The sequence below is a fragment of the Aptenodytes forsteri genome, unplaced genomic scaffold (assembly GCF_000699145.1).
Source record: "Aptenodytes forsteri isolate BGI_AS27 unplaced genomic scaffold, ASM69914v1 Scaffold5, whole genome shotgun sequence".
Taxonomy (NCBI): domain Eukaryota; kingdom Metazoa; phylum Chordata; class Aves; order Sphenisciformes; family Spheniscidae; genus Aptenodytes; species Aptenodytes forsteri.
In genome coordinates, this window is record NW_008795672.1 from 6,670,737 (window position 1) to 6,698,542 (window position 27,806).

At 41.6% G+C, this 27,806-nt stretch overlaps 1 protein-coding gene across 1 annotated transcript in view; it reads left to right on the forward strand.

Annotated features, from left to right (window-relative positions):
- PCSK2 (proprotein convertase subtilisin/kexin type 2) overlaps positions 1–22,396 on the forward strand; it is an 85,490-nt gene extending 63,094 nt beyond the window's left edge. The window contains exons 9-12 of the mRNA XM_009282565.1: positions 12,551–12,766; positions 14,075–14,175; positions 16,782–17,009; positions 21,537–22,396. Of these exons, the coding sequence (XP_009280840.1) occupies positions 12,551–12,766; positions 14,075–14,175; positions 16,782–17,009; positions 21,537–22,023 (1,032 nt within the window). The 3' untranslated portion in view covers positions 22,024–22,396. The remainder of the gene's footprint in view (positions 1–12,550; positions 12,767–14,074; positions 14,176–16,781; positions 17,010–21,536) is intronic.
- The last annotated feature ends 5,410 nt before the right edge of the window (positions 22,397–27,806 follow it).

A 27,806-nucleotide genomic window follows, 5' to 3' on the forward strand; every position in this document is an offset into this window, starting at 1 on the left:
CATGGTCCTCCCATGGATGTTGCAGAACACAATGCAATTGTGTAAACTATCCCAACTTTCAGTGTATTCCAAGGTCCATCGATGTTCTCTCTGCAATGTTGTGGCATTGCTTTTATTGTATAGTCTCAGGATACCGTGCTCTCTTGCATGGAACTCTTTATCTCTAGTCAGCTTACATATGCTTTTCATGTGCCATCGCAGTCAAAATGGAAGAGCCTGATCCTGTAAATATTCCCCAGGTTGAAACATGCTAGCTGTACTACTGACACCACGTTGTCTGATTTGGTGTGCTACCAATTTAATGATCATTTTGGATTTGTAGTGTCTTTCAGGTCACTCATATATGGTCATTATTATAGCTGTGATTGAACCACAACTGTTCAGATATCCATGGAGTAATATTATTCCCCAGTAGCAGGAGCCTCCTTATTTATTCCCACCTTTCCACCTCCTTGTAGGAACAGTCTGTGGTCTTTGTTAAAGATACTCAGTATCATCCTTATAGCAGCCTTCCAGTACCTGAAGGGGGCCTACAAGAAAGCTGGAGAGGGACTTTTTACAAGGGCATGTAGTGATAGGACAAGGAGTAATGGCTTTAAACTAATCTAAATCTACGCTCTTTCAGCGTAGATTTCTCACCCACTGTGAGGGTGGTGAGACACTGGAACAGGTTGCCCAGAGAAGTTGTGGATGCCTGATCCCTGGAAGTGTTCAAGGCCAGGTTGGATGGGGCTTTGAGCAACCTGGTCTAGTGGAAGATGTCCCTGCCCATGGCAGGTGGGTTGGAACTACGTGATCTTTAAGGTCCCTTCCAGCCCAAACCATTGTATGATTCTGTGATCTTAGAATCTGTTAAACCTGTACTCTATTAGAAGGTTGGGTAAAATGTGTGCCACAACTCAAAAAGAAAACAAATCAGTCCAAAACAAACAAACCAACCTTGCATGGCTCTATCTCCATCTCTTTGGTGTCATGCAGCCAGGACAACCACAGCTGTTTCTGGTGCTGTAGGGAATGAGCCTCCTCCCCTTGGTTGATCGTAGATGGGTTTCCATAATGAAAAGATCTGAAATTCCCCAGAACATCTGGGGTGGTTTTGTGTGGGAGCTCCACAATTACTCATTTTTCCATCCAAATTATTTCTCCCTCTTACTTGTGCTAGTTTCTCCCACTCTTCATCACCACCTCGCTGTGAGCAGCACATTCAGTTTACCGTGTTTTGTGACGTGATAATTAAATCTACTGCTGTGGTAGGTAGTGAAGCATCTAAAGCTTTCTCAAATCCTGAGCCTCAAATGTTTTGCCTATAAGAGATGAATAATAGTCATCTTCATGCTCTCGCCCATAAAATTGGCAATGTACTGCAATAACACAGGAAGACTTGTCACAAATTTCTCCTTAGTCTGCTCAGTTTTGTAGTATAAACTTTACAAACCTCTGACAAGCTCAAAGTCCCTCTGAAGTCATCTTACACAAGCTGTATTTCTTCTCATGACTTACTTTCATTTCTCTAGTGTTTCCATAAAGATCCCCTTAAATACTCCTGTCCTGGGGAGAATTTTTGTTAAATATGTGACACAGTTGATATATTTTTAGCAACACTTTGATGTCTTACAGTTAGTGGATCCTTGATCTTCCTTCCACTAATGTTGGCTGGAGCAGACAAAAACTCTGAATGTATAAAAATTCCCAAATAATTTTTGTTACTCTCCTATGCAGAACTCATCTAAAAGTAACAGAAAAGGCACTAATAACCCTGGCAGGGGAAAGCAAACTAAACTAAATAGAGGTATTTTACCCTCTCAAGAGAAGCAGATTTTAAACTGTAGTCATGCTTTTTTGCAGTTTGGTATTTAAAAGATCTTTCAATTAACTTGCTATCGTATCGCCATATGCTTTAGTTTGTGGAGTTACGCTGGAATTAACCTTCTCTTTGAATGTTAAGTATAGGAGAAGGAATTTTTCTCTTCTGTTTTATTGTCTGGTCATAGTTCCATAATTGGGAGTGTTGGGCATATTACTTTTTTCATGCCTTCCCCTCAGAAGTGTTTGTAATTTTTGTTACTCTCCTATGCAGAACTCATCTAAAAGTAACAGAAAAGGCACTAATAACCCTGGCAGGGGAAAGCAAACTAAACTAAATAGAGGTATTTTACCCTCTCAAGAGAAGCAGATTTTAAACTGTAGTCATGCTTTTTTGCAGTTTGGTATTTAAAAGATCTTTCAATTAACTTGCTATCGTATCGCCATATGCTTTAGTTTGTGGAGTTACGCTGGAATTAACCTTCTCTTTGAATGTTAAGTATAGGAGAAGGAATTTTTCTCTTCTGTTTTATTGTCTGGTCATAGTTCCATAATTGGGAGTGTTGGGCATATTACTTTTTTCATGCCTTCCCCTCAGAAGTGTTTGTAATTCTCTTTAAGAAATAATTTGCAATATTAAGGTCAGAAGGGGCCCTGAGATCTCTCAGGTTGAATGCTTGCGAAGGAGAGAGAATGGTGACGGTGAGCTGCACTCTGGGAAGGATTGCTCTCGTACTTTATCAGAAAACATAAAATTAACAGGAGAGCCTGCATTAGGAAACCAGTTCTGTCAAACAGCCATTGCAGAATTAGAGAGCAGAAGGAATGATACAGGATTCTACCCAAGAAAGATGATGTTGTCCAGGGACAATTACACTTAATTTTATAGTGGTAGTATCCCAGCTATCTCCTGGCAATACATGCGTGAACGAAGAGACAGCTCCACCCCAGATAACTCCCTTTGCGTTGTGACCATAGCTTTATCTACCCTTATTTTGCTCATTAAGTTTCCTGTCATAGAAGGGTTTTTTGGGTATAGTTTGTTCTGATCTCTTTTTGTGGAGAGCCAGATTTTCTAAAGATATTTCCAGATGTCAGTGGATGCTGGGTACTCTCCATGGTGCTTTGAAAAACCCACTACAGACTTTTCTGCACGTAAAAGACTAACCAGCCTTTGATATAATACCCTTTTACCTAGTTTAGGTCTATAATATATGCACCAAATTCTCTGTTGACTGTACAAATGTAAATCTAATTTATGATTATTTTTCAGAATAAAAAAAAAACCCTTATTGAAGATAAAAGTTTCTTTTATAAACCAAGAGACAAATAAATGTAGGAATTCTTTTTCTCAGTCTAGGGCTGATTCTCACCAGAGTGATGGTTCATGAATTAGTGATGAAGCTGAAATATTGGCAGGGAGGAAGCAACATGCTGAGAATAAAAATGTGTTATTAAACTAAAAGCAATACTTTCAAATGTCCTAGAAGGAAATGTAAGATCTCTTGCACAGAGCAAGATTAATATCCTTGCTTCTAATGCAATAAACTAAAAATAAGTAAGTGGGAGTGATACAAAATTCTTACCGGGAATATGCAGTTAACTGAGTTGACAAACACAGGTAATGTTTACCCTGTTGCCAGCATACTTGGGAACCCAGCTCAAGGAGAAACTCACTGACAAGAGTTTCATCCTTCCCCCAAACTCCATTCCACTCTCATGTCCTTTTGAAGTCCTTGTTCCAGAGCTGCTGGGATGCCGGGGGTAACTAGTCACCTGATACGGTAAGATGATGCTAACTGCAGAAACTGTGAGACGACGACTTCGTATGTTTGTTTTTATGGCTTGAAGCCGTGCAGCTATAACCAGGTGGGCTAAGGCTGATACATCTTCCTACCTTTCCTTTTCCATTTCCCATTCCTGGCATTTGTTAAGCTAATTCTTACCTTCTGTCTTAATCTTATGTTCACTTTAGTGTGCTCTTCGCTTGTAAGATAAATAGCATAAATAAAGGCAGCGCTAAAATAGCGTAATTAAGGACAGCCGGACTCTGTCCATCATATTGGCAACTCCTTCATGGGCTGTTTTACTAACTGCTTCTCTAAGGCTGAACATAAAGGGGATGGCGTATGCATGAACTTGGTGTCAGTGTAATACATGTAATCAGAAGGTATTGGGGACTCAAGCTGCTTTTTGTTATTAAGCCATGATCTCACTCATTTTTAGTGCAATCTATGCTTCACTGTGTTATCTCATGACTTTTGTTCAGGGGCGGTAGTCAGCAGCGTGACTGGGTCACCGAATAGTGGTAGTTGCACTGCAAAGATAAATGAGCTCACAGCTGAATTAGCAGGTGCTTGAGAATAGGGATTGAAAGATTTTCATACACACCAACATCCACAAGCAGTTCGGCAATTACCAGCACTGGTTTGACACAGACAAACAATCTTGCCTAATACAAATTCCAGCTGCTAGAAAACACGTATTTGGGACATAGTTGGAAAGGACTTAATACAGCTTCTAGGTTTTAAAGACCAGGCTGAAACTTGTGAGTATCTAGTACCTGCCTAATGAGGAGGTCTTGTGCTCGCCCTTGGCTGTGAGGCACCTGATGCTGGCTGCCAGCTGTAACAGGAGACTGTGCTAGACTGCGCCCGAGTCAGATATCCATTAGGGTAGTCTGCAACAGCCTAAGGGACAAATGCTGTTCTGTCTGGTGAAAGAGATCCAGAGAATGCGCTCTGTCACTTGCTCTCTTTTTCTAAACACACTTGCAAAAGATGGATATGCTTAATGAGATTTTATTATCTGGGCCTCTAGACTCCATCTGAGCCACATCTGTGGTCAGCAGCAGGTTATGGGGTCTAGGGAGAAAAGGTGTATGTTTCTTTACAGTCTCAGTAAATCACCAACCTAACGTTGTTCTGGGGTGTTCTGAGGTATCTTAGCCCTGCACCAAGACCAGGCTGCTCATGCAATCAGTTTCATCACTCCTAATCACTCTGTGTCACATGTTTGCAGATATATTTCTTTGATGAGCTATGGAGGGATTTTATTGCAAGTGCAGAAATACAAACTAAAATTTAGAGAAGAGCAAGAAATCAGGATGATGGACTTAGGAACAAGCAGCCCGGCAGTGTTGAGCACAGCTAGCTATCTCATCTGATTGAGCAGTACTTCCAATTCAGAGAAAGGGGAGTGAGCCAGTAGTAGCATTTTATATATGGTATGGCTGGACAAAGCAATGCTTTGTGATTTACGTATCCCTTGTCTGACCACTTTTGGGGATAGACAGCTTGGAGGGGGGGTAGGGACGGTAGATGGGATTCCTGTGACAGCACAACTCTCTTAAATACAGACTTTTTGTTCTCTGGTACCTTGCATCCAGAATTGTGTCAGCAGTCATCTTAAACAGGAAAAGGTAACTAGCTCAAGAACTAATTCCACCCATGTTTTATGGTACATCCTGTCTTTAATGCAATATCCAGTAAATGTTTCTTATTTGCCATTTTGTGAGTCCAGTTCTTTCCAGCTTCAGCTATTGGAATTTAAGGCAGTAAAAAGAAGTAATCAAGCTAAGCTGGTCTCTACCTATTGCATTTTTATGATGTAGGCTTTTATATTAGTAGGTTGTGAGGAGTTGCTCATGGACTGAATTAATTTCTTGAGACTTCACTGGCTCAGCCGGAATGTATAAGACATGATCCATTTGTGCTTGTGCTGGTGAAAACGTTATTGCTTCCATAATACGGTTCTACCTAAGAAAATGCTGCACAAGTACAAATAGCCAGGGGAGCGATATTAAGAATTTATAGTCTCATCATGGCTCTGTAATTGGGCTCACCAATGAAAGAAGAAAGGACAGTGTTAAAAACAAAAGGAAATATTTCTCATTTACCTCTCTCCAAGGCCACAGACATTGTGTTACTGTTCTTTGAACTATGCTGAAGATAGTACGTTAATAAAGTATATGCAGTTAGATACCTCTAACATAATTTTATTTGCTCAACAGCCAAGTGAGGATAGGGAAATTAGATTATGATCTGGCAACCATCTGATTACTCCATTTCTGAGGAAGCCTTACAAGCTTTATAACTTGGGAGCCCTTTACTATCCTGTTGCTACTGTGTCTGGAATATGCATTATAATTCCATGCCTTGTCTTATTTATGTAAGCTGAAATCAAACCTTATTAAAACCCCACATGAGTATGTTATATCTGCTTGGAGTTCTGAAGTCACCCCGTTCATCTGATGGGGGATACTTTCAGGCTTTTGTAAAACAACATGACCAGCTTTTCTGACCTGGTGATGGGATACACAACCTTTCACTGAGTACATGACCCAGGTTTGGAGATCAGTCTGTGACCATCTGCTTTCCTACCACAGATGGGGGAATGGGCATGTGCCTCTGAGGACAGGACAGGGGCAAAACCCAAGTGCTGCTGATTTCTGTTGTGATACTGGCCTCCTCAGGGATGTCTTGGTCAGCTCAGGACCTTGGCTGTCATATGTTTGTGCTTTGCATGGGCCTGTGACAGGGTTAAATATTGCCCTTCACAAAGACTCAAATGACTGTCACATAAAGAGCAGAAAGCTGCAGCATCAATAGGTTGGGCCAACATGGCAATATTTGTAAGCTCTAAATGTAAATATTTTCTTTATGGACATGTAAATTACTGTTTTCTAAGGAGGCAAGACAATAATACAGCCTCAAAATGTAGATTTTGCTGTCTCACTCTGACCCCAGGAGTGTTCTTGCCTAATCTCTGTGCCACCACTCAGCAGCCATGTGCTTTTGCTTCCCAGCAAGGCTGATGCTACAAGCCGGGAACTTTTGCACAGTGTTGCAAGAGCCACAGGTGAAGCTGTGAGGCCAGGGTTCATCACACCAGTTGGGAGCTCTGGGCAGAGGAACCAGCATCGTCGCTGGTGGAAAGTAAATTGGGTGTTTAGAATCTTTTTCTCAGTGATAATCTAGCTCAGAAATACTGAAAAGAGGATGGGGTTGATTTTTGCAAATATTATTGATACCAGAAGTATGCCTGCAGAATTGTTGGACTACAGTAATGCATTATCACTTGTGGTACGCAACCCAGGATCCAACAAAAAAGGAATGGATAATTAAAAGGTTTTGTCTCAGCATTTTCAAAGTTCCCTCCTCATTTCCCTACTGGACTGAACCCTAATTGAGACCTAATGCTCCCTCTCTTCACCAAAAGTGTAATTTTCCATTCATTTCTCTTGGCTAACAGAACTCCATCCAGTTTCAACAGTAATTTATACATAGAAAATGGCTCAAGCATTATTTTTAGCCAAAGGGAGGTATTAACAATTATGCAATTAATTGGGGGTTGGTGGCTGGGAGTTCAGTACTCTGTGACGAAGTCTAGAAAAAGTTACGTAAAGCCTTTTGTTAGGGTTTAAACAATTATAGGGCTTAGTTCTCTGACAATCTCGTATGCAGCCGTTTCTTGTACTTGGGTGATTATTACTTGGCCCAAATAGTTTTGGAAATCTGCTAGGAGGAACTAGACAGCCAGTTATTGAAGGCAACAAAATATGAAAGGGACAAAACCAAGAGAAGCATGACTGAAACATGGTTCCAAGTGACAGTCCTCTGCATAGCAGCCAAGCGTTTAGCTGAGTTCTTGCTCCTGCCAAAACAGCCTTTCCTCCTTTCCCATTGAATGCCTCAGGGTTAGGCCAGCGGTGAAGGGACACCACCTTCAGCAGAGGTCAATTTGAGTAGGATAACCCAGCTGCTGTTTCTTTTGCACGGAACTCCATGACTTGCGGGTGTGCTGGGGGGGCCAGTCATCCTGGGCTTTTCCAGGGGCACAGTACAGCAGCTCCAGGCTTTCGGAAGGGGCTGGACATGGGAGAAGTGCTAAGGCATTCAGCTCAAACAAGACAGCTGTCCCCTGAACGTGTGCAGTGGCAAACTTTGGAAATCCAAATATGTTTCCTGCTTAAGACTTTGATGTCTGTGTGGTTAAATTGAGATTATTTGGCTGGCTGTCAGGCATGTGTTTCTGCCTAGATTTTGCTTTAGATTTTAGCACTCCCCAAGAAATCAGTATAGGAAAGGAGCAAAGGGATCCAGGAAGTCACAGGCTACCAGATTGCTCTGGGGAGATCAGCCTGGCAGATGCAGAGGTAGCTGGAGGAGCCAGGAGAGCAAGGGCTCAACGGGCTGTCCAGCTGGCACCATGTCAGGGATGCAGGAACACGCAGGCAGGCTCCAGAAAACCCTGGCAGTGCAAAAGATGAGCAGCAGTTCAGCGATGCCAAGGACTCACTGCCTCCAGCTGGCTTGTGTTGCATAGTTGGACTGCTCCTGCACGGGAGTGGTGGCAAGACCAAGGCAGAGCGAGGTCTCTGCGTAGGCTCCTGCATGTCTTGAGAGCCCAGCCCAATGCTCCCTGCCAAGTCATGACAGCGGGCAAATGGTCCCACAGCTCTTCCACAGTCAGTCCTGCCTTGGCATGCCCCAGCCTGGGGACACGATGGCGATTTCGCATTTCCTGCCTGGGCTGCAAACTATGCTTTCTAAGATAATTAGCAATCATTACTGAATGATGCCGTTTTTAATTACAAAACATGTAAGGATTTTCAAATAATCAGTATTCTCTTCAGTACTGAAGAGAAAGAAACGCTCTTTTCAGAGGAAAATACAGTCAAAATTAATAGGGGATGGAAACTAACTGAGTCCTATTCATAAGTCAGTAGGACCCATGGCAAAGACTTGAAAAAGCTGTAGAATTTTTTGCTTTTCCTGGAAAACCAGCCTCTCTCTTACATAGCAGGCACATAAATTGCTATTAAATTATATAGAAGGTGCTGAAACACTTCTGTTTTCTTAAGGGGAAGAATTACAAAATGGCTTTCATATGTCACGCAAAAAGAAAGGTGCTTATAAAATAATATGTGCTTTAAATTTGTTACAGAAAGCAATTTCCAGTTCTGTAACTTTTCATATTTTTTTCCAAATTTGCTCCATCTGCATTTCCTTCCTTCGACATGGGACAGTCCATAAACATAAGCAAACCATTTGGCTGTCCTTATCCTGAAATACCTTCTCGCTGCGCCTAAAAAAAATACCTCCTCGCAGTCAGGTGCTGCTTTTTTTTCTTCTTATCCCATCTGCCTGCTGGTGTCCCAATGCTGTCGCTCCCTGGTACTTGGCTTTTCAGGGCAGGAGTCTGTTCTTTGTTTTTAGCTTGTACTGTTTGGAAACTGTTAGTCCTGATCTATGACTGAAGGATTAGGTCAAAGCCAGAGGGCATCAGAAACATGTTGTAAAGACTGTTATGTTCTTTCCATCAAATGGAATTGTCAAATACCACCCATTTTTATCTGCATAGTGTGATCTAATCAAAACTTTGAGAAACACTGGCTTAGGCACTAGCCCAGCAAGCGTGATGAATGAACACAGTAACAAGGAAAAAAAAAGTTCAAGATGCGCCTGAAGTTACATAAAGTGAATTAGGCTGCAGTCCCCCGCCAATTCACTTTTGCAAGGTAGTTCAGTAAAGAAGTTTTTCTGGGATTACGCTCTTTAGAAGATGAGAAAAGGGGTAAGAAAATGTCTCAGGGATATTTTTTGCTGGTAGCACAACATCCCACGAAGGACACTGGAAATAGAAAACCTGCTGTTTCTGCAAAGAGAGCTTCTCAGTAGCTGTCGTGACTTTCTAAGCATACAGCCTTGCCCAGGATTTAATTTTGGTTTAGCCTGAATTGAGAGGTGAGCCTCTCTTGGGCTAGTACTAAATGCACCAAGATCCGTTTTCAGCTCTGAGCGAGATGCAGTTTCAAATGGCTCAGAAGTGTGGGTGCCACGCTGTGCATTGCTTTTGGGGGAAATGAGCAGGTTTCAACAGGATTCTGGATGAAAGATACTCTTTAAAATGTGTCTTATTATCTTGCTGGTCTTCTCTTTTCTTCCTGAATCTTCCTTCATGCTCCCTCTGGTGTTTGTAGTGTGTATTACTAGTACCTTCTCCAGTTCTGTTTTTGGCCTAAATTTCCAGCAGCCTAAGTTGAGTGACATCACTGAATTTTCTGAGGTTTGTATAAGGTCGAGATGTAAGTAGGAGTTTTCAGTTGGCTTTAAATGTGACACTTAGTTGACCCAACTTAGATTTTTCTGGTTTAGACTACTAACGTCCAGAGAATTGAAAATTCACTTCCCCTGAAGCCATATATTTCCGCCTGGTAAATGAAACAATGCCTGAGGGCAGCCACCAAACAGTTTGCCTGTGCAAACTCTCCAACTACTGCAGGTCTGGCTGTGGGAAATGTAAGAAGCAAGTCCTAAGCATCATTGTAAATAATGCACTTGCACTGCTATCAGTTTATTCCAGTAGTGTTTGCTCCTCTTCCCAGTCCTGGCTAAAATGGAAAGTCAACTGAAATTAGAGTGTTAAGAGGTGAATTATGGTTTTTAACACTAAGCCACACTTGTGGATGTGACACTTACAGAAGTGATATCCTGAGGCCGTTTGCACGTTACAGTAATTACATGCAGAAAAGCCGTCCCCAGCAGCACTCTAGCAGGCTAACTCCACCCATGAATTCGAGCCTAAATTTCAGTTCCTCCGTGGATTCCCTCTGCTCCCCGCCAGCAATCTGTTACTCCCATTTTCTGCCATTCTGCCACAAATCCCACTCATGGGGTGAAATGCTGCAGTTTTGGCAGCGTGGAACAATTTGCCGAGCAGGGCTAAGTCTGCTTCCCCATGCCGAACGCTGCAGAGGCTAACTTCCAGGCACCAAACTACTTTTGTGAATTTATCACATGAAAATGAAGTGTTTCCTGTCCCATTAAAATGGCTGGAAGGAAAAGGTTGTTTAAGAACGGGTCTGTACGTGCCAAACGTCCTATTCCTGGCACCAGCAGCCACCGGCTCTCTGCGTTGGGCAGCAGCCTGCCTTTTTGGGACAGAGAGAGATGTGCTTGGGCTGCCACCGAGGCTGTCCAAAGGAGGCAGATGGTAGCAAGGTGATGTGATGGTGTATGTGGGCACGATGACGAGCTTGGGATGTAGCCTCTGAAGTGAGTCCAAAGCCCAGGGTAGGGCCCTGTAGGGGAAAAAGTCAAAGGGGAAAGGAGGCATAACTCTTCCTGTTATGCTGATCTTTTTTATTTTTTTTAAATAATTTGCTGGAATTATTTTGGTTTTAGAGTATATATTTTTGCAACAGTATCTTCCTCCCTTAAAACTCAAATGATTGATCTCAGATCTTTGTGGGAGTTCTTAGACTGATTTCAATAAGCTTTTTCATAGTCATCATCTTTATTATGAAAATCTATGTCCTGAGATGTTATGTACCCCGGTGGCAGCAAACCTGCTGTGCAATTCAGTGAATTATAATGCAACTCACTAACGTGCTTGAAATAATGAGGTTGCTCTGTTCAGTGGGGTATGATGAAAAATAGAAGCTACTGCTGGGAGCTCAGATTTGATTTAAATTCCTGGCAGAAAAGGTTCCCTATTAAAATACCATTGCAGGTTGCTATGTTTGTATATTCTTTAACTTCCATTTCATGCTGGACAGTGAAGAGGCCAGAAGAGATTTTTTTCTTACCTTCTGCCCAATGCGTATAAACAGTATGTTAAATAGAGGCCTTGCCCCCTTTTGGTGCTGCTGGAAGTAAACATCGGATTACATCAGACTAAATGCAGAGAGAAATGGTGGCTGTGCTGGAATCGGTCGGAGATCTGAGCTTTGGGTTCAGTAGCACTGATCTTTCCCTTAGTGTCTGGGTTCTCAGGTCTAACCCTCTTCCAGGCAGCCCCTACCTCTTTCTTAGTATGGGATGAGAAGAAGGAGCTGAGTTGATCCCTTCCCACTCCTTGCCTATCTGGAAGTTGGGGAGAGGGTACGGATTTCTTTCCTTTAACTAATGGGAAGCTTTTATAGCTGCCCAGGGTTCAGTAGCACTGATCTTTCCCTTAGTGTCTGGGTTCTCAGGTCTAACCCTCTTCCAGGCAGCCCCTACCTCTTTCTTAGTATGGGATGAGAAGAAGGAGCTGAGTTGATCCCTTCCCACTCCTTGCCTATCTGGAAGTTGGGGAGAGGGTACGGATTTCTTTCCTTTAACTAATGGGAAGCTTTTATAGCTGCCCATCAGCTTCAGACTCTTCGTCCATCTCTCGCCTTCTCAGTGTAATTGGTAGACCATCTTTCTGTAGATGATTCATATGGTCCCATAACTTTGTTTTCTGCTTAGTAGTAGAAGCTGGTTTGTCAGAAAAACAGCTCTGAGTCAGTGATACCTTTGGAGAAAAGTCTATTGAGAGAAAAATGTGCCAGTTCTATAGAGTTTTTTAGCCATTGCCTGAACCTAATTGGATCTTACAAACCCAGCGCATGAGATGACCTATATCCCTTTTAAAAGAACGCTTTCCTCATAGTACAGAGACCTTGACATAAACGCTAATGAATCCATAAAATGTCTTAGCATCTGGCACAGGAGCTTTCAGGGCATCAAACAAAACAGGAGATAAATGGAAGTGCTCTGTGTATGTAAGGCTGCAGAACTGGCTGTGGCTGCCAGTTAACTGGATTTAATAACCTGCAGAAGTCCATGTTATTTCAGCTGAAGTTTGATTTATATTTTGTTTGGACCAGTTTTCTCCTTAATAGATGCCTAGCTTTACAATTAGATGTGCAGTTTAAAGTAGCTGCTATCTCCTATCTGCAATTTAACCCAAGAGGATCAATTTTCCCCTTTCATAGGGCCGAGGCGGCAAAGGAAGCATCTATGTCTGGGCCTCTGGAGATGGGGGCAGCTACGATGACTGTAACTGTGACGGTTATGCATCGAGCATGTGGACAATCTCCATCAATTCTGCTATAAATGATGGACGGACAGCTCTGTATGATGAAAGCTGCTCTTCAACCTTAGCCTCCACCTTTAGTAATGGGAGGAAGAGAAATCCGGAGGCTGGTGTGGTGAGTCCAGATATTATTGTCCTGTTGCTGCTGTCTTTGTGCACTCCCACAACCTATTACAACTCTGTCTGCTTTGGAGCAGCAGATGGTCCTTTGTTGAGATGGATATTTTCTCATCTGCAGTACATGATCGTGCCAAAACTGTCAGCTGAGGAGATGTGGGATTAATATTGAGGAAAGCAATGATCTTCCATCTCTTAGAGCTTCATATAGTTGGTGCTTTCTTTTAGCAGAAACCAGATTTAGAAGTTCAATTGCACTCTTTCCAGAGGACAGTGTGATAAAAGGTCTCCGTAAAAATCTAAATGAGAAGTGTCAACATCTGACATCATACTTAGTTGTACTGGCAGAGCAGTCATGAACCAGACTTCTGCTGTACTAGAAGCTGCACAGAGCAGAGAGACATTCAGTCACCTACAGAGGAAATGTGGGGGGTTCCGATCACCCTCAGTCTCATACTGAGCAGCGCGGAGCATCATAGTCAAGTCCCCTTCAGGGCCGTACCTACAACTGGAAAATACGCAGTTTCTGTTCAAGTGTAACTGGGACTCTCTTCCCCTGTACTGATCACTGCTCTTCAGCACCTTCAGACTAGCCATAGTCTAATTCACAGAGTGGAAAATTCAGCTGTAATAACTCAAGGTCAGTCTTTGCCAAAAGCCTCTGTACATTTTCCTTGGCCCGGTCTCAAACGCAAAGACACATTGTAGCATCCTAAATGCCCCTGTGCAGTAGCAGATGGAAAAATACTGGTTTCTGTCTTGGTATCAGCTCTCTGCTGGTATCAGCCAAGACGATCTGTGGCACCTTTGTAATTATCACCATAAAATGTACTTCTGAGGTTTCCTTCTGGTCTCTTCTAGTGACTAATCTGCATAGAAGATAGCAGCCTGGTACTGCTGTTGGTTCTGGAGTTGCACAAATGTTAGAAAGCTCAATACTGCTAACAATTCTAGTTTCAAATCCTAGTTTCAAATCCTTCAGATAACCATAAGGGAATTTAAGGCCTTTGGTTAGACTGTGTTTGTAGGAAATAAATGACATCCATATGAGTTTATGGCTTCTAAGTGGTAGTGAATATTGTTTTCCTACATCATAATTTATTCTTGCATTCACACCTTCTGTAACTATGTCTCACTTTTTTTAAATTGATATGCTATTCTAAAGAAGAAAACAGATCCTAGGAACAAACGCACAAGTACTCTAAAGAGCAAGGGCGCAAACTCCACTTTCTGTATTTTTCTGAGTCTGTAGCTGCAAGGAAAATGGACTAGCTAATTTCGTTAATTACGTCTAATATCATTGCAGGCTACAACGGATTTATATGGCAACTGCACCCTGCGTCACTCAGGAACATCTGCAGCTGCCCCTGAAGCAGCCGGAGTGTTTGCCTTGGCCCTGGAGGCTAAGTATGCTGTTGAGAAATTCCTTGTGAGCTCTAGAGAGGAGAGGGCCTGTGGTTTGTTTAATGTTGTTCATCATACAAGTTGGCTGGCTGTGGCACAGGGCTAGAAGGAACAGCTAACAAGCTGCCTGCTACAGTAGTGACATGCTTGGTAACTTACAGATGGAGCGACAGTCTTGCCAAAGCCATGTAACAGATACATTTTGGCTGACTCGCTCTTTGTGTCCTCTCCATCCACTGCTTCCAGGGGTTTGTCTTCTCCGGCACTGTTTGGATGGAGAGATTATTTCATTTCTCCGCATATCCAGTGGGGAATGCCCAGCCTACAAAAACATAAGAACGAACCTATAGTATCAGACAGGAGTTCATCTTGTGCCACATACTGTCTGCAATGACAGATGCTTATGAGGGAGTACAACAAACAGGGATTAAGAGCAAGCTTTCAACAACAGCTTTGGCAAGCAGTGGTTTGGAGAGAGAGCGGTCAGCCTGTCCTGTTTAATAGCCACAGGCAGATTTATCTTCCTTGAATTTGTCTAACACTTTTTCAACTTGTCTATATTTGGCACCTGTATCATTCAGTGGCAAACAATTCCACAGTAATAATAGTTTTTGGCGATGGTGGTGGGGAATGTTGCCTTTGTGTTTTCTTAACCCATTGCTGGTAATTTGCTTCTGTGCTACATATTTGCTCTGTTATGTGAAAGAATAAATAACCATTGTCTATTTACCATCTCCATGCTATTCGTGACATTGGAGACCTCCTGTATATCTTGCTTCATTATCTTCTCTAATGATTAGGACAAGTTTTCCTTACAATAACCTATACCATCTTTTTAATTTGTGTTAAATTATTTTATGAAGTGGGACAACATTTACTCAGGTATACAGCTTCAGTTGCTGTAACCACAGCATGAAGTGAGCACTATGTACATAGTTTTCTTCAACAGTATGCAGAAGAATGAAGATTTGGCAGGGGAGATAAAGTGTCTGTCATTAGCAGAGCAATGATCGTTGTGCTCAGAGCATGACTTGGGCCAAGTCTCATTTTCAGGTTTTATACACATAAAACACACAGGCCAAGTGTTTTAACTTCGGATGATCCTTCTACTGTCAAATTCATTCAGTGGGACAGCCACGATGTAATAAATAATTATGGTCATAAAAATATAAAGGTTTAATGAATTTTCTGACCACTGCATGTTTAACCTGGACTACAACCTTAGTATCTCAGTAGTAATTACCATTCCTCTTCATTTGGGCTATCCATGAAGACTGGAATTACTCTTGCCAAACTATCACAAGTAGAAATTAGACTAATAACCCTGGTTTGCAATTGGGTTTCTAGCCTTTGCTGAGAAGAAGGGTGGGGGGAGATAGAAAGAACTGTCAGTGTCTCCTACCTCCTTCCAGGCTGGCTTTATTAAACCTCCATTTTAGTGTGCAGAACTACCCTGGATGAGGTACACTAGCCTTCACAGGAACGGCTAACAATTTCCCATGCAGACAACTGCTCCCTTCCATATGTCTCTCAGCTCATATACAATAGATGTCTGATGTGTCTCTAAAAACAGACCAATCTGTGAAATGGAAAGTACGGTTTTAAGATATGTAGCAGCTCTTAAAAGGTTTCAATAAGAATGATGCAAGCGATATCTGGTTTTCAGCTATCTTGTGTCACCTTGGAAAAATGACAGTAATTGGCTATTCTGGTGTATATTCAGCATGCACACATGCTTATTACTTGGGGCACAGAAAGCTGAAAAGCGGATCCTTCTAGGTTGATGGTTTGAATCAGACATATTGTAAAGTTGAAAGAGTTCATCATAAAACTGGAATAGCTTTAGTTATGTAGAATTAGAATGTCAGTTCTAAAGCTTCCAGAATAATAACTTAAAGTGCCCTTCCTGTCATCATAATCACTGCAAATCTAGGAAGACAAGAGCTGATGATGAAAAGTGGTCATCGAATCTAGACAAATATTACTTGACTGCATCCATCCATACTGGTATATCACAGGTGACAAACCTCTACCATACCTTATAATGCAAACCTACAGCCACCCACAGCCCATATACCCATATTCACCGAATACTGAAATTACTAACACCTTGATTGTTATAGCTCATCAGCTTAATCAGATTGGACCTTCTCTGGGTGAATCTTGGAAGGTCCATGGGAAAAGCAGGAGGAGCAGGCAAGGAGAAGAGGGCAAGATTTAAGAGGAAGGCTAGGTGAAATTCTGTCATCGTCCTTTTGTTTTTGTATTCTTTTCAGGATCTGGTATAATATCCTACTCATTTTATTAGTTAAAAATTACATGGTGGATCCTATAACGTGTAGTTAAAAGCAGTTATTTCAAGAACAGGGAAACAATCAAATTTTTTTGCAATTTTGGGGAATATATTTTGGGGAAGTACTATACAATTAAAACCTATTCTTGTTCCCGCTGAAATGAACAGAAGCTTTGTTATTGATATGTGTATAGATACAATTTCTGTGTGATTCATAGAAGCAAATTTTACCAAAAGGCTTAGTCAAACACACTGTTTTTCTTTAATATCTGCTTGGAAATACTGTACTGTGTTTTTCCATGTTGCTCTTCCACAGCTTGGATCTGACATGGAGAGACATGCAGCATCTGACAGTGCTCACCTCCAAGAGGAACCAGCTTCACGATGAGGTTCATCAATGGCGTAGAAATGGCGTTGGGCTGGAATTCAACCATTTGTTTGGCTATGGTGTCCTAGATGCAGGAGCAATGGTTAAGATGGCGAAAGACTGGAAGACTGTTCCCGAGAGATTCCATTGTGTTGGAGGGTCAATACAGGAACCTGAGTAAGTGAATAGTCTAGTAGATGTGTTTGGCTTTTTCCAGGCATTTGGGAGACCACAAGCATGCAAATACGTGGGCAAAGACATAGATAGTCAAAGAAACATAATGAAAATTTTTTTTCTAAGAAAGACTAACATTACCAGTAGCATTCCAACTATTTCAGTAAGTTGATAAAATAAACTACATGATCTTTCAGTTCCTGGTTTGCTGGAGGAGTGCATTCTACAGCTCATCTGTATCATCGTTGCTAGTGCCAGTAGTGTTAATAGCAACATCCATTTCTCCTGAGTACTTACGGGCAGGTTTGTGCCAAAGTTTCTGTGAATAAAGAGCCTGTGCACAAGTGAAAATCTGGGAGGCTGGTACTGTAAATTATATGAACTGCTGCAACATGAAATATCTGTCAGCCAGGTCGTAACTCCTTGTGACATATTCCAGCAGACAGCTCAGCTCCAGAAGACTGAAACAATCTTCTACAGGTACCAGTGATTCTGTTTGAACACTACAGCATTTAATTGTGTTTGGTTTATGTTCTTCAAATCTCTAATTGCAGGCTATGTAGTCAAATTATTTTCTGATTTACCTTCATGTGCTGAAGTGAATGAGTCAACAAGTGAATGAATTAATACTATTAGACTGCAACAGCTATAGTTCAATTCAGTTATTTGAAATACTAATCTAATAATGGCCAATTTATTTCTATACCATTTGAAATTTGACTTTTCAGTGCCATTTTTGAAGGCATCATTATTCTATTGGAAAAATAAAACAAACCAATATGCCACCCTGGCACATAGCTCAGCCAGGCAAAGAGTAAGTTTGTTCCCAGCCTCCAGATGGGTTTGTATTTGCAGGATCCAAGGTTCTACAGCTGAAATACGAGTTTTAATTTATCTGGCCTACGCATGCTCACAGATAGGAAACAAATGAGAGCGTGCTGAAGCGAATTTTGAGCTATCTCTAGTTTATTCATAATTTAAATGCAGAGAAATTATCTCATTTATCTTGGTGCAGCCCCATTTATTGAAATGGGGATCATCCTAGAGGAAGAGAGAAAATTTCTTTCTGTAGGCTTGGCTCCATGCATTAGACAATGTGGTAGAGATATTCTGGCAACAGACTGAGCCAGAGGCGGGCAAGTGCTATGCAGTATTGTCTCCCTCTGCCTTTGTTTTTCTGTCCCGTGTCTGCTGGTGAACCGACAGAAGAGCAAAGGTGATGGTGCCTTTCCTCCAGCCCGGGTGTCTGGAATTGCAGTAAAGATTCCCTATAGCTGTCGTTGCCCAACAGGCTCCAGAGTTGAGAAATACATTGCTTTGTATTGGTGTCTTTGAGAGCAGCACCCAGAACAGGCTTTGTGCTTACAGCACACAGATTTGTAAAGAAGAGATTTTAAAAGCATACAACAGCAGCCAAGTTATTTCAACCAAGTCAGTCACAACCTAGGCCTCCTAGCTCTACTGCAGTGATTCTTAGTGTGCAGTCTGTATGGGTGTCTCCCATACCCCCAATTACCCAACACGTGCATGTTAATAGTACTGCTGTAATATTTATGTCCCCAAATGAAACACTGACAAGAGATAGTAAGAATCATGACTTGCAACATCTACACTTCTTGAATTACACTGTAAATTAAACCAGTGACGTCCCAGCATCTCCAGAGATTCCTTGGAAATGAAAACTATGCTGCACTTCTGCCATGGATAATTGGGTTATTTTTCCAGTTTGGCCTTGCTGGAGCAACATTTTCTCTATATATATTCTATATATGTTTATATAGATATTTATAGATATAAAATAAATATTCAATATATATTTAGATAGTCTATATATGTTTATATAGATATTTATAGATATAAAATACATATTCAATATATATTTAGATAGGTGAGTAGTTGATACAGAAGTGTGTACCATAAGAGCATTGTCAATTAGCAGAAACAGGCCAGGAAAGAGTTGACAGCCTAGAATATACAGTGTGCTGAAAGCAATCAGTATTTAAAGCGCAGCATTTCTCTGCTGCATGTAGAAACACTTGTTAGCAATAGGAACTTTCACTGAAGAGGGATTTTTGTTGGATCAGCAAAAAGAAAAAAATGGACAAGTCTGAATCTGGCTGGTCCAGGGAGGTACGAAGATGATTTGGGACAATCGTAGTCCATTAGCTGAGGAACAGGAGCATGGGAGTATGCTTCTAGAGAGCAGTTAGCTCCCCGTGCTCATCTCTAACTGTGTACTACACTTCATGCAAAAGTGAGTATGTTTTTTATATAAATATACACACACACACACACACATACATATATATATAGCAATTGGGCAGCAGTACACCGTGAGGGTGTGGAAAACCCATCTCCTCTTCTGCTCCTTTCGTGTCAGGCTTTTTCCACCACCCCTGGTTCTTTTTGTTTCTTTGCGGAAATTCACCTGGACTATAGTAATTAGTCTAGCGAAGCAGAGAGTATTGGATCCAAACTAACAGGAAAGGGGGAAACAGAGCAAGCCTCTTCTCATGTGTTTTAGGGAGCTGAGATAACTTTTGCACTGTAGCACTTATGAAGGTGGAGAGAAAGGCTGTCTGCAAAGCAGATGGGGTGGTAACACTGCTTTTACTTCTTTGGGTTTTGGTTTTGATAGATAGAAAAGACTCACACTGTGGTGTCCTCCCTCATTTACTGGAGGAAATGCACTTACCACAACTGTTGGAATGAAGCACTGTTTGACAAAGCTTTGTCTACTGTGTGAGATTGCTATGAGACAACATGAATTCAGATTGCTTTGAGGATTATGCTTCCCATGCAGAGAAATTGCAAGTATATGGCAACTGTGAGATTATGATCCTTCACCTCTGGCTGGCATATAGTGCATTTTCTTTGTGCTTTGGCACACAAAGTAAATCTTGAGGGTATTACAATTATATGTTCAAATATTTTAGCTATACAGTATTTATGTTATACCAGCTTCTGCTCCAGGGCATCCATAAGATTCAGAACAACACAGGTTTTTCAGTTTAAGGTAAGTGTTTAAATGCCTTGAGGACCTGGACCTGAATGTCTTTTTACTCCGCAAGTACTCCCAAGAAGGCAGTACTCTATGAAAGGGGGTCAGAGACTGGCCTGAGCCAATTAGTGATGTACTAAGCTGTAATACCTAGAGCGCATCTCCGGAAGAAGAGAATTTCTGGAAGCTAGGCTCAAATGAAAGGCTTTCACTGGTCTCTGAAGAACGCACTATTTATTAGCAAAGGGAAAAGGCTGGTACTCATTTCTTTTGAAAAGAAGATATTTATTACCACAGTGTGGTCAATGCCCTTTAAAAGGGACTCTTATTTTACTGCAAAACCTAGGTCACGGAGAAGCCACTGGGAGAGGTAATGACAAGCTGACTGGAGTCTTTTGTGACTTATTCCCTTTTTTAATGATCGCAGTAATTCTTGTCTTTCAAGTATTTCTTTTAGGCAGAGGAAAGTGTCACGCTGCTCACAGCTTGCTGATGGTGAAGACGCAGAGGCTTTTGTTTACACTTCCAGTGTAGTTTGCCAGCCAGTTTCTGAGGCAACTGGTAATTGCCACTCGCATCCTCACCCCGAGGGGTTTAGCAGGCGCTCGGCAGCCTCGGCTGCTGGCAGGGCGCTGCTCCCAGGCCAGGCACCAGTGCCCTTGGACCTGCGCTGAGATCCCAGGTGGGACTACACAGTGCACAGTGGCTCCTTGGCCTCCTCTGCGAGAGCTGGGAAGGCATGGATGCATCTTGCACAGGAGTGAGCCTGCGTTCCACCTGCAGATCTAGCTTTTTGGTAATACTTGGGACAAATGTCCTTCAGTTAATTGTGAGTTTGCCTTCATAAGGACTGAGTTATAATCACCAAGAAACTTGAGATTTCAAGGTGCAGCACTTCGGCAACTCAGTAAACAAGTGCAACTTCTTTCCTCTGTGTGCTCCTGTACGGCAGCAGTTCAAGGATAGCAATTTTAATGGAAAAATACTTTTCAAATGAGCTGAAACTGAGATCCCGTGTTTGAGCTGGTTTCCAAATCAGAACAAGGATGTAGGCTTTAATGTGACTGCACTGAAATTCTGCGCAACTGGCTCCTCTGACTCCAGACAGCCGTTCGCTGCTGTCTTTTAAGGTGCCTGTCTAACACGACTGACTGCTCATGGTTCTTCTACTGAACATACACATTATTATGCAATTACCCAATATAGTAGTGATAAGTAAAGGCAGCTATTAAATATGTTAGTGTTTCTTAAATAGCTGTATGTACTTCTTAATTGTATTCCTTCTCTTTGTGTAGGTGTACATTTCATAATGTATTTTCAAATTAAGGTTTTGATATCATTTTCCAAAAAGAGAATGTTCTCTTTCTGGCTACTAAGTTTGCAACTATTATTTCCTTACTTTTCCATGTATTAATAAGGAAAATAGTACATTCTTTTTCTGTGAGGCACCAAAAACCAGTAGTTTCAGCATTAGCCATGTCATGCTGTCTATATCCTTGTAATTTGCTTCATTTTCTTTTGAACTGCAGAAAGATCCCACCAAGCGGCAAGCTGGTCCTCACACTTACAACTGATGCTTGTGAGGGCAAGGAAAACTTTGTTCGGTACCTTGAACACGTCCAAGCAGTTATAACTGTGAATTCCACTAGGCGAGGAGACCTCAACATCAACATGACCTCACCAATGGGAACAAAGTCCATTTTACTGAGCCGGCGTCCCAGGGATGACGACTCCAAGGTGGGTTTTGACAAATGGCCTTTCATGACCACACACACTTGGGGAGAAGACCCCCGAGGCACCTGGGCTCTAGAAATTGGGTTTGTTGGCAGTCTGCCACAGCGGGGCGTGCTGAAGGAGTGGACACTGATGCTGCACGGGACTCAGAGCGCACCATATATAGACCAAATAGTAAAAGATTATCAGTCCAAACTGGCCATGTCCAAGAAGGAAGAGCTCGAAGAAGAATTAGATGAAGCAGTGGAGAGAAGCCTGAAGAGTATACTGAGCAAGAACTAGTGCTGTTCTGCATGACGGTGTCTTTCCTTCCCCAGATCCCTCTACTCACCTTTCTACTATCCAAACCTCTGTGTTAGACATATTACAATGATCGTCTCTGTAGCCAAATTATCACACTTTCTTGATTTTAAAGTCTTATATCTCGTCAATAATTATTTTAATTACCACTGAAGCAATCCTTTTTTTACTCTAAACCACAAATATACTGTCCCCCACCGAATACTATGTACAGTTTGTGACTGTAAATGATTTTTCTTTTGTGTCATACGAATAGGTAATAACTTGCAAACAAGTTGATGGCTTTTCCCTTCATATTTTTGTGGTAAATGTTGTTTGTATTAAAAAAAGAATGAATTTTAACATTGGCAGTTGGGGATAAAGGGTTTTAACATTCAGTTGGTGATAATGGGCACATTTTAAAAAAATTGTGAGAGAGGGAATCACAGAGAGGTTGGCTGGAGAGATCTTTGAATGTCTAACAGCTCCTTTTGCATCATGGACTTCAGTGGGACTTTCCCCATTGGGTTCAACCAAAATAGCACTAGACCCTACAAAAAGAAATAATCCAGAGATGAAAATTTACCAATCCAATTTGCAGAAATCCAGTTCTTTTGAGAGTTTTCTTTAATATATACAATTACACAACATACACGCTTAACACTTCAGCCACAGAATGGTTCAAGAGGCATGCAATAAGGAAGGCAAAGTGATGCCAAAGCCGGGTGACATGGGGGAAGTGCTTTGCAAACAGGGTCAGGGCATTCTAGAAGCACAAGTTTCAGTTTTGGGTTTTTTTTAAGTTTTGGCAATTTGAATCAAGTTACCATCTTACAGCAGAATGAGCACATAGGGAATGAGCTGTAGGATTTCTGGCAACCTGCGTGCAAAAGTGCATCTGCTCATCTCTATACTGAGATGTACTACAGCAGCGTAAGATGAGGCTGTGTCAGCATTTCCGACCACAGACCCCTGTTTTCTGGGGTTTACAACCTGGCTGTCAGTAAATTGCTGTGGGAGAAATTTGAAGTATGCAGTTTCAGTCGCAAGGCAATTTTTTATTCAAATTTCATTTTTAAAAATAAAGATTTGTTATTTTTATGTTATACAAATATATTTAAGGAGAAAAATATGCCTAAGTTATTAATATGTAATGCAAAGTTGGCCTTCTTGGGAAATAAAATGTAGTGCGTTTGGGAAGATTTGTTGGTAATCATTGCTCTTTGCTGTCTAAAGAGTCAGTCCCACCTTCACTTTTCATACATGAGTAAAGTCAGTCTCTCTCGCCCTCAGAGTCTGCTCTGGCTATTGCCGCAAGACATAACATTCTCCTTGGTGGGGATTACTCATGGTAGTAACCACTACGTGTTCTCAGGTGTGAGATCCCAAATTTAACCTTTGAATAATAAAGGGTCTTGATTCTGCAAATATTTAGGCACTCACTCACAGTAAAGGCCATCAGTGGACCTACTCAAATTCTAATTTTAAGCAGGTGCTCCGGATCTTTGCAGGATCCAAGATCTACTTTTTAGCAGTGACTAGTTTCAGAATTTTATTATGTATTTTTAATATGCAGAGTATTCATCTAAAACATTTTAATAAGAGTTGTCCTGGTTAATCAGGTGCATAGTAGAAACACATTCAGTAAGTAAATATTTATCTAACAAATTAAAAATGTAACCCAAAGGTTATATGGTGCACACGTTTCACTTAAGAATGTATCATCTATGCTGTTATTTCTAGTGAATATCCACCTTTTATCTTCCCATAAAAGGCCTGTTCTTTCCTTTACAAATCCAAATGCAAAATAAACAGCTTAACCTACTCAAAGTCTATGTGAATTACACTCTAAAGCCAAGACAAGCAGCCTCGCACTACTCACAGGTTCCTCGTTGCGTGCAGCGGTCCCTTCGGACAATCGAGTCACACTGGGATAAAACAGGCATCAGCAGAAGAATCAGGCCCTGTCTGATTTTTGTTTTTGAAGTGCTCTTGGTTATTTGTTGAAATACATTATAGTGCCAGCTGTGTTTAATTTGGTGATTTAAAACTTAACCCAAGGACAAGATGGGTCCATTTCAAAGCATGAACTGGAGTTCATGAGGCATGAGCCAAAACTCGCTCAAGTTAAATGGGTCAGGGACAGGTTTGCTTGTGTCTTTGGAAGTGAATGGATCGCGCTGACGGCAGTAGGTTTCTGTGGAAGGCACCCAGTTCTCAGAGCAGCATATACATATCAGAGGGAAGAATTTACCATATATATATATATATTTATGCATACACCTGTATGTCTAAATGCATACGACACACCTGTGGTATCTCTCTCTGTGTATATATATTACATACGATATGTATACTCAGAGTATGTTACATATATTTGCTTATAAATATATATATAGAATTACATATGGTATGTAACGTATAATACATATATGCACATCACTACTTTTTGTGTGTATGTGTTCAAAGAAAGAGGTAACTGGAAGCTTTTGAGGGACTTACAAAATGTGGAAAAAGTTCTGGAATACGAAAAGTCCATGTGGAAATCTTAAATGAACGTGTACATGACTTCCCATTGCATTCATGTAATTTTGCAGTTCTCTGTTCAATCATTAAATATCTTCTAAAGCAGCAAAATAACTAGATGGTTGTTCATATTTTCATAATGCTGACATAATTTATTAAGTGAAAGATCACGATAATGAGTGTTATACAGAAATGGTGAGTTTTTATATAGGTATATATAAAACTAAGTGTATATGCAATATAGAGATCTACTTCAAATTCTTCAGGATTTTTGCATCAGGGGATCGCTGAAAAATATGTCCAGTTAGACTAAGTTTTTATGGTATTGCTGATGGAAAATAAAGTTAATTTGTTAGTATTTATAATAAAGGGGAAAATGAAGCTCATGATTTGAAACAGGTGAACACTGTTTAACTAAAGCCCTGTGATGATGTTTTATAATATGAGTAAAATAAAGAGCTGTTGTAAACTGGCAGGTCCTATCATTGCCTATCCGAAGGTACACGGGAGGTAATACGCTGCTGTAAGTGGGACGACTTCCTACGCCTCTGCTTTTTATACCGATAAGGACATTTGTGTCCTGCGTATGCCGGATACTGAGAAAATAAACATGACCCTCCAAAAGAGCTGATAGCAACAGATGAAGACTAGCAGGCTTTATGTTAACTCTGTGATACCGTGGGACATAGAAGATTAAGGCCGCAGGCTAGGAAGAGCTTTGGGAATTACTTACGTGGTTCAAACCCGCTGGCTCCAAGGGCAGCTCTGCAGAGGCACGCAGCGATGCGGGTGCCGAACTGCTGCCCTCAGTGGGGAAGGGGACGCTCAGGAAGAGAGACAGTGACATTTTTGCACTGCATTTCATAAGCAGTTCTGGCCCCCAGGAAATACTACAGCAGGTTTTTTTCTCTGCTGTTTGGAGCACTTTGATCCACAAAAAAACCCTATTTCCTCTTCCTCCCTACTTCCCACCCACACTTTTGGGTACTTTTTAGCTCACATGTTCCCATGGCACAGGGTACATGTTGTTTTATAATTTCTTACCATGTCTGCAGCAGTAAAAGATGACGGGGAACCTCCTGATCTCGTTCTGTTTGCCACAGAGGCGAGAACGTGTCTGTAGTAACCTAGCTCTCATCCCAGGCTCTGCTGAATAGATGCTCGCAAGTATTTCACCGTTACGCTTTAGCGTTAGCATTTAAACACTTCGTTGAGAATTTGCGTTTGAGAATCTGCATTTAAAGCAGAGGTTAGCCCATAAATAACGAGATTTACTGTATCTTTCAGCATTGTCATTATGAACAATAGAATACTAGTGTTTTTCTATATAATTTTCATACAAATTTACAGAAAGATGCCTGCCATCTGCAGCCTTACTGGGCAACTGCCATGTTTGTGGAAGGCAGGTCAGAGATCGTAGCAGAATTTAGGCCTTAGTTCCTCATGGTCCTTGACTTCTGCTGATGTTGGTGTCCGTGACTGCAGCTCAGCACCAGCTTGGTTCGAGTCTTGCACCTCGGGGTTGCTGCCTGTGCAATGCAGTACGTGACTTCTTCAGTAATACATGCCACTAAACCTGCTTTAGGAGTGGTATTTATACTGCCCAGCTGCTGAACAAGGTTTACGAGCATCAGAAAACCGTTTCTATGTCAGCAGCGTAGAGCGGTGACACCGCAGCACAAAATAGATGAAGGTGGCGGGGGCTATTCACACATGAGACACCTAACCCAGGCTCTCCTCAAGTGTTGCCTCTTTGCCATTGACTAAGGCTTTTTGTATTCTGAACATTAAGCTCTCTATTGCAGTGAAACCAGATGGTTGCGGAGGGGATACCCAGTTCAGTCTAGGTACTGTCTAAATCTGTTTACACCCTGTTTTGTGACAGAATTATTAAACAGGCTTCCTATTGCTGCAGTAGTTCTTTTTTTCCCCTTGCAGTAGTCAAAACTTGCTTTCACCAGCAGTTATTCTGAGCAGTTGCTCCCAGCTCACCAGAGCGCAGCCTGCGTATGCACTGATAAATTCCTTCTCTGCGGTTATTTACAGTGTTAATAAATGAAACTGAAAAGCAGCACACACCCTAGCAAGCAATGTCTGGCGTATACTCCCACAGCATTTCAGTAAAACAGCATCGACAAAAAAATCCTGAATAAAAATGTGACTATGTGGGTCACCTGTCCCTGTTTCAAAGAAGAAGGCGCCACTTTACCTGACATACTAGTCAGATTAGATGCTACAAATGCATTGGAACTCACTAATGAAAAAAAAAACCAACACAATATTGAAGGAAAGTCTTGGGTGATGCGAGAAGGTAGTCCTGAAGCTCGGGCTCGTCAGCCTAAGTGGCGTTTAGCCCTGTCCTTCACAGCTGACAGGAGTAATCAGCCAGAAAGAAAAAGGCCTAACAATGCCGAAAGCTGAAATGAAAACTTTGAGAACAGAGACGGGATGGGAGAAGGAACGTGCAGAGCCCAGCCTAGTAAGGCACTTCAGTATGTACCTCGCTTTAGTGGGATTATTTGTATGCCTGCGGTCAAGCTGAGGCCTAAATGATGCATCAGCGCTTCAAATACGTGCTCAGTATTTGCGCGTATTCACGTGAAGCCTTTCTCTTTTTTTTTCTTTCTATTTTTTCTTTTTTTTTTTTTTTCCCCCCTGCTGAGTCAATGATTTCTGGAAGCTGCAAGAGGCTGTTGTGGAAGTGTTGCTTTTTGCTTCCCCAGGCAAGGGGACGTGAGAAGGCACCGCTTGTTCCAGCAACCCCGTGGAGCTCCATGGGCCTGCAGGTGACTGGGCTGCAACAGGATCACGTGGCAGTATTAAACTCTAAAATGCTACAGTCCAAGGAAATACTTAACAAGAAAATACCAAAACACACAGTCTTTTGAGTTGGCTGCAATCTGCTCAAAAGCTTGTTGGCATTCGTAAATACCTTAGTTATGTTGGTGAAGGACAAATAATTCCTTTAGTATCTTTTATAAGGGTTATCCCCCACTTTGGTGGAATTTCAAGCTTTATTCTGAGAAGGTACGCAGTGAGAGCTTATTTCAAATACAGGGAGTTTGCCTTAAGATCCAAAAAGAAAGGTCTGCCAAGCTCATCTCTATTTAAAGACTGTAAATGAGAGAGATTTGGAATAGGTTATTTAACAGGTGTCCAGCCCTTCCCCTGCAAAAACTCCTGCACACCCAGTCAGTTGACGTCTACTAGTAGGGACCATTAGTCAACGGTAAAGGCAACACACACCCACAGTGGGTATC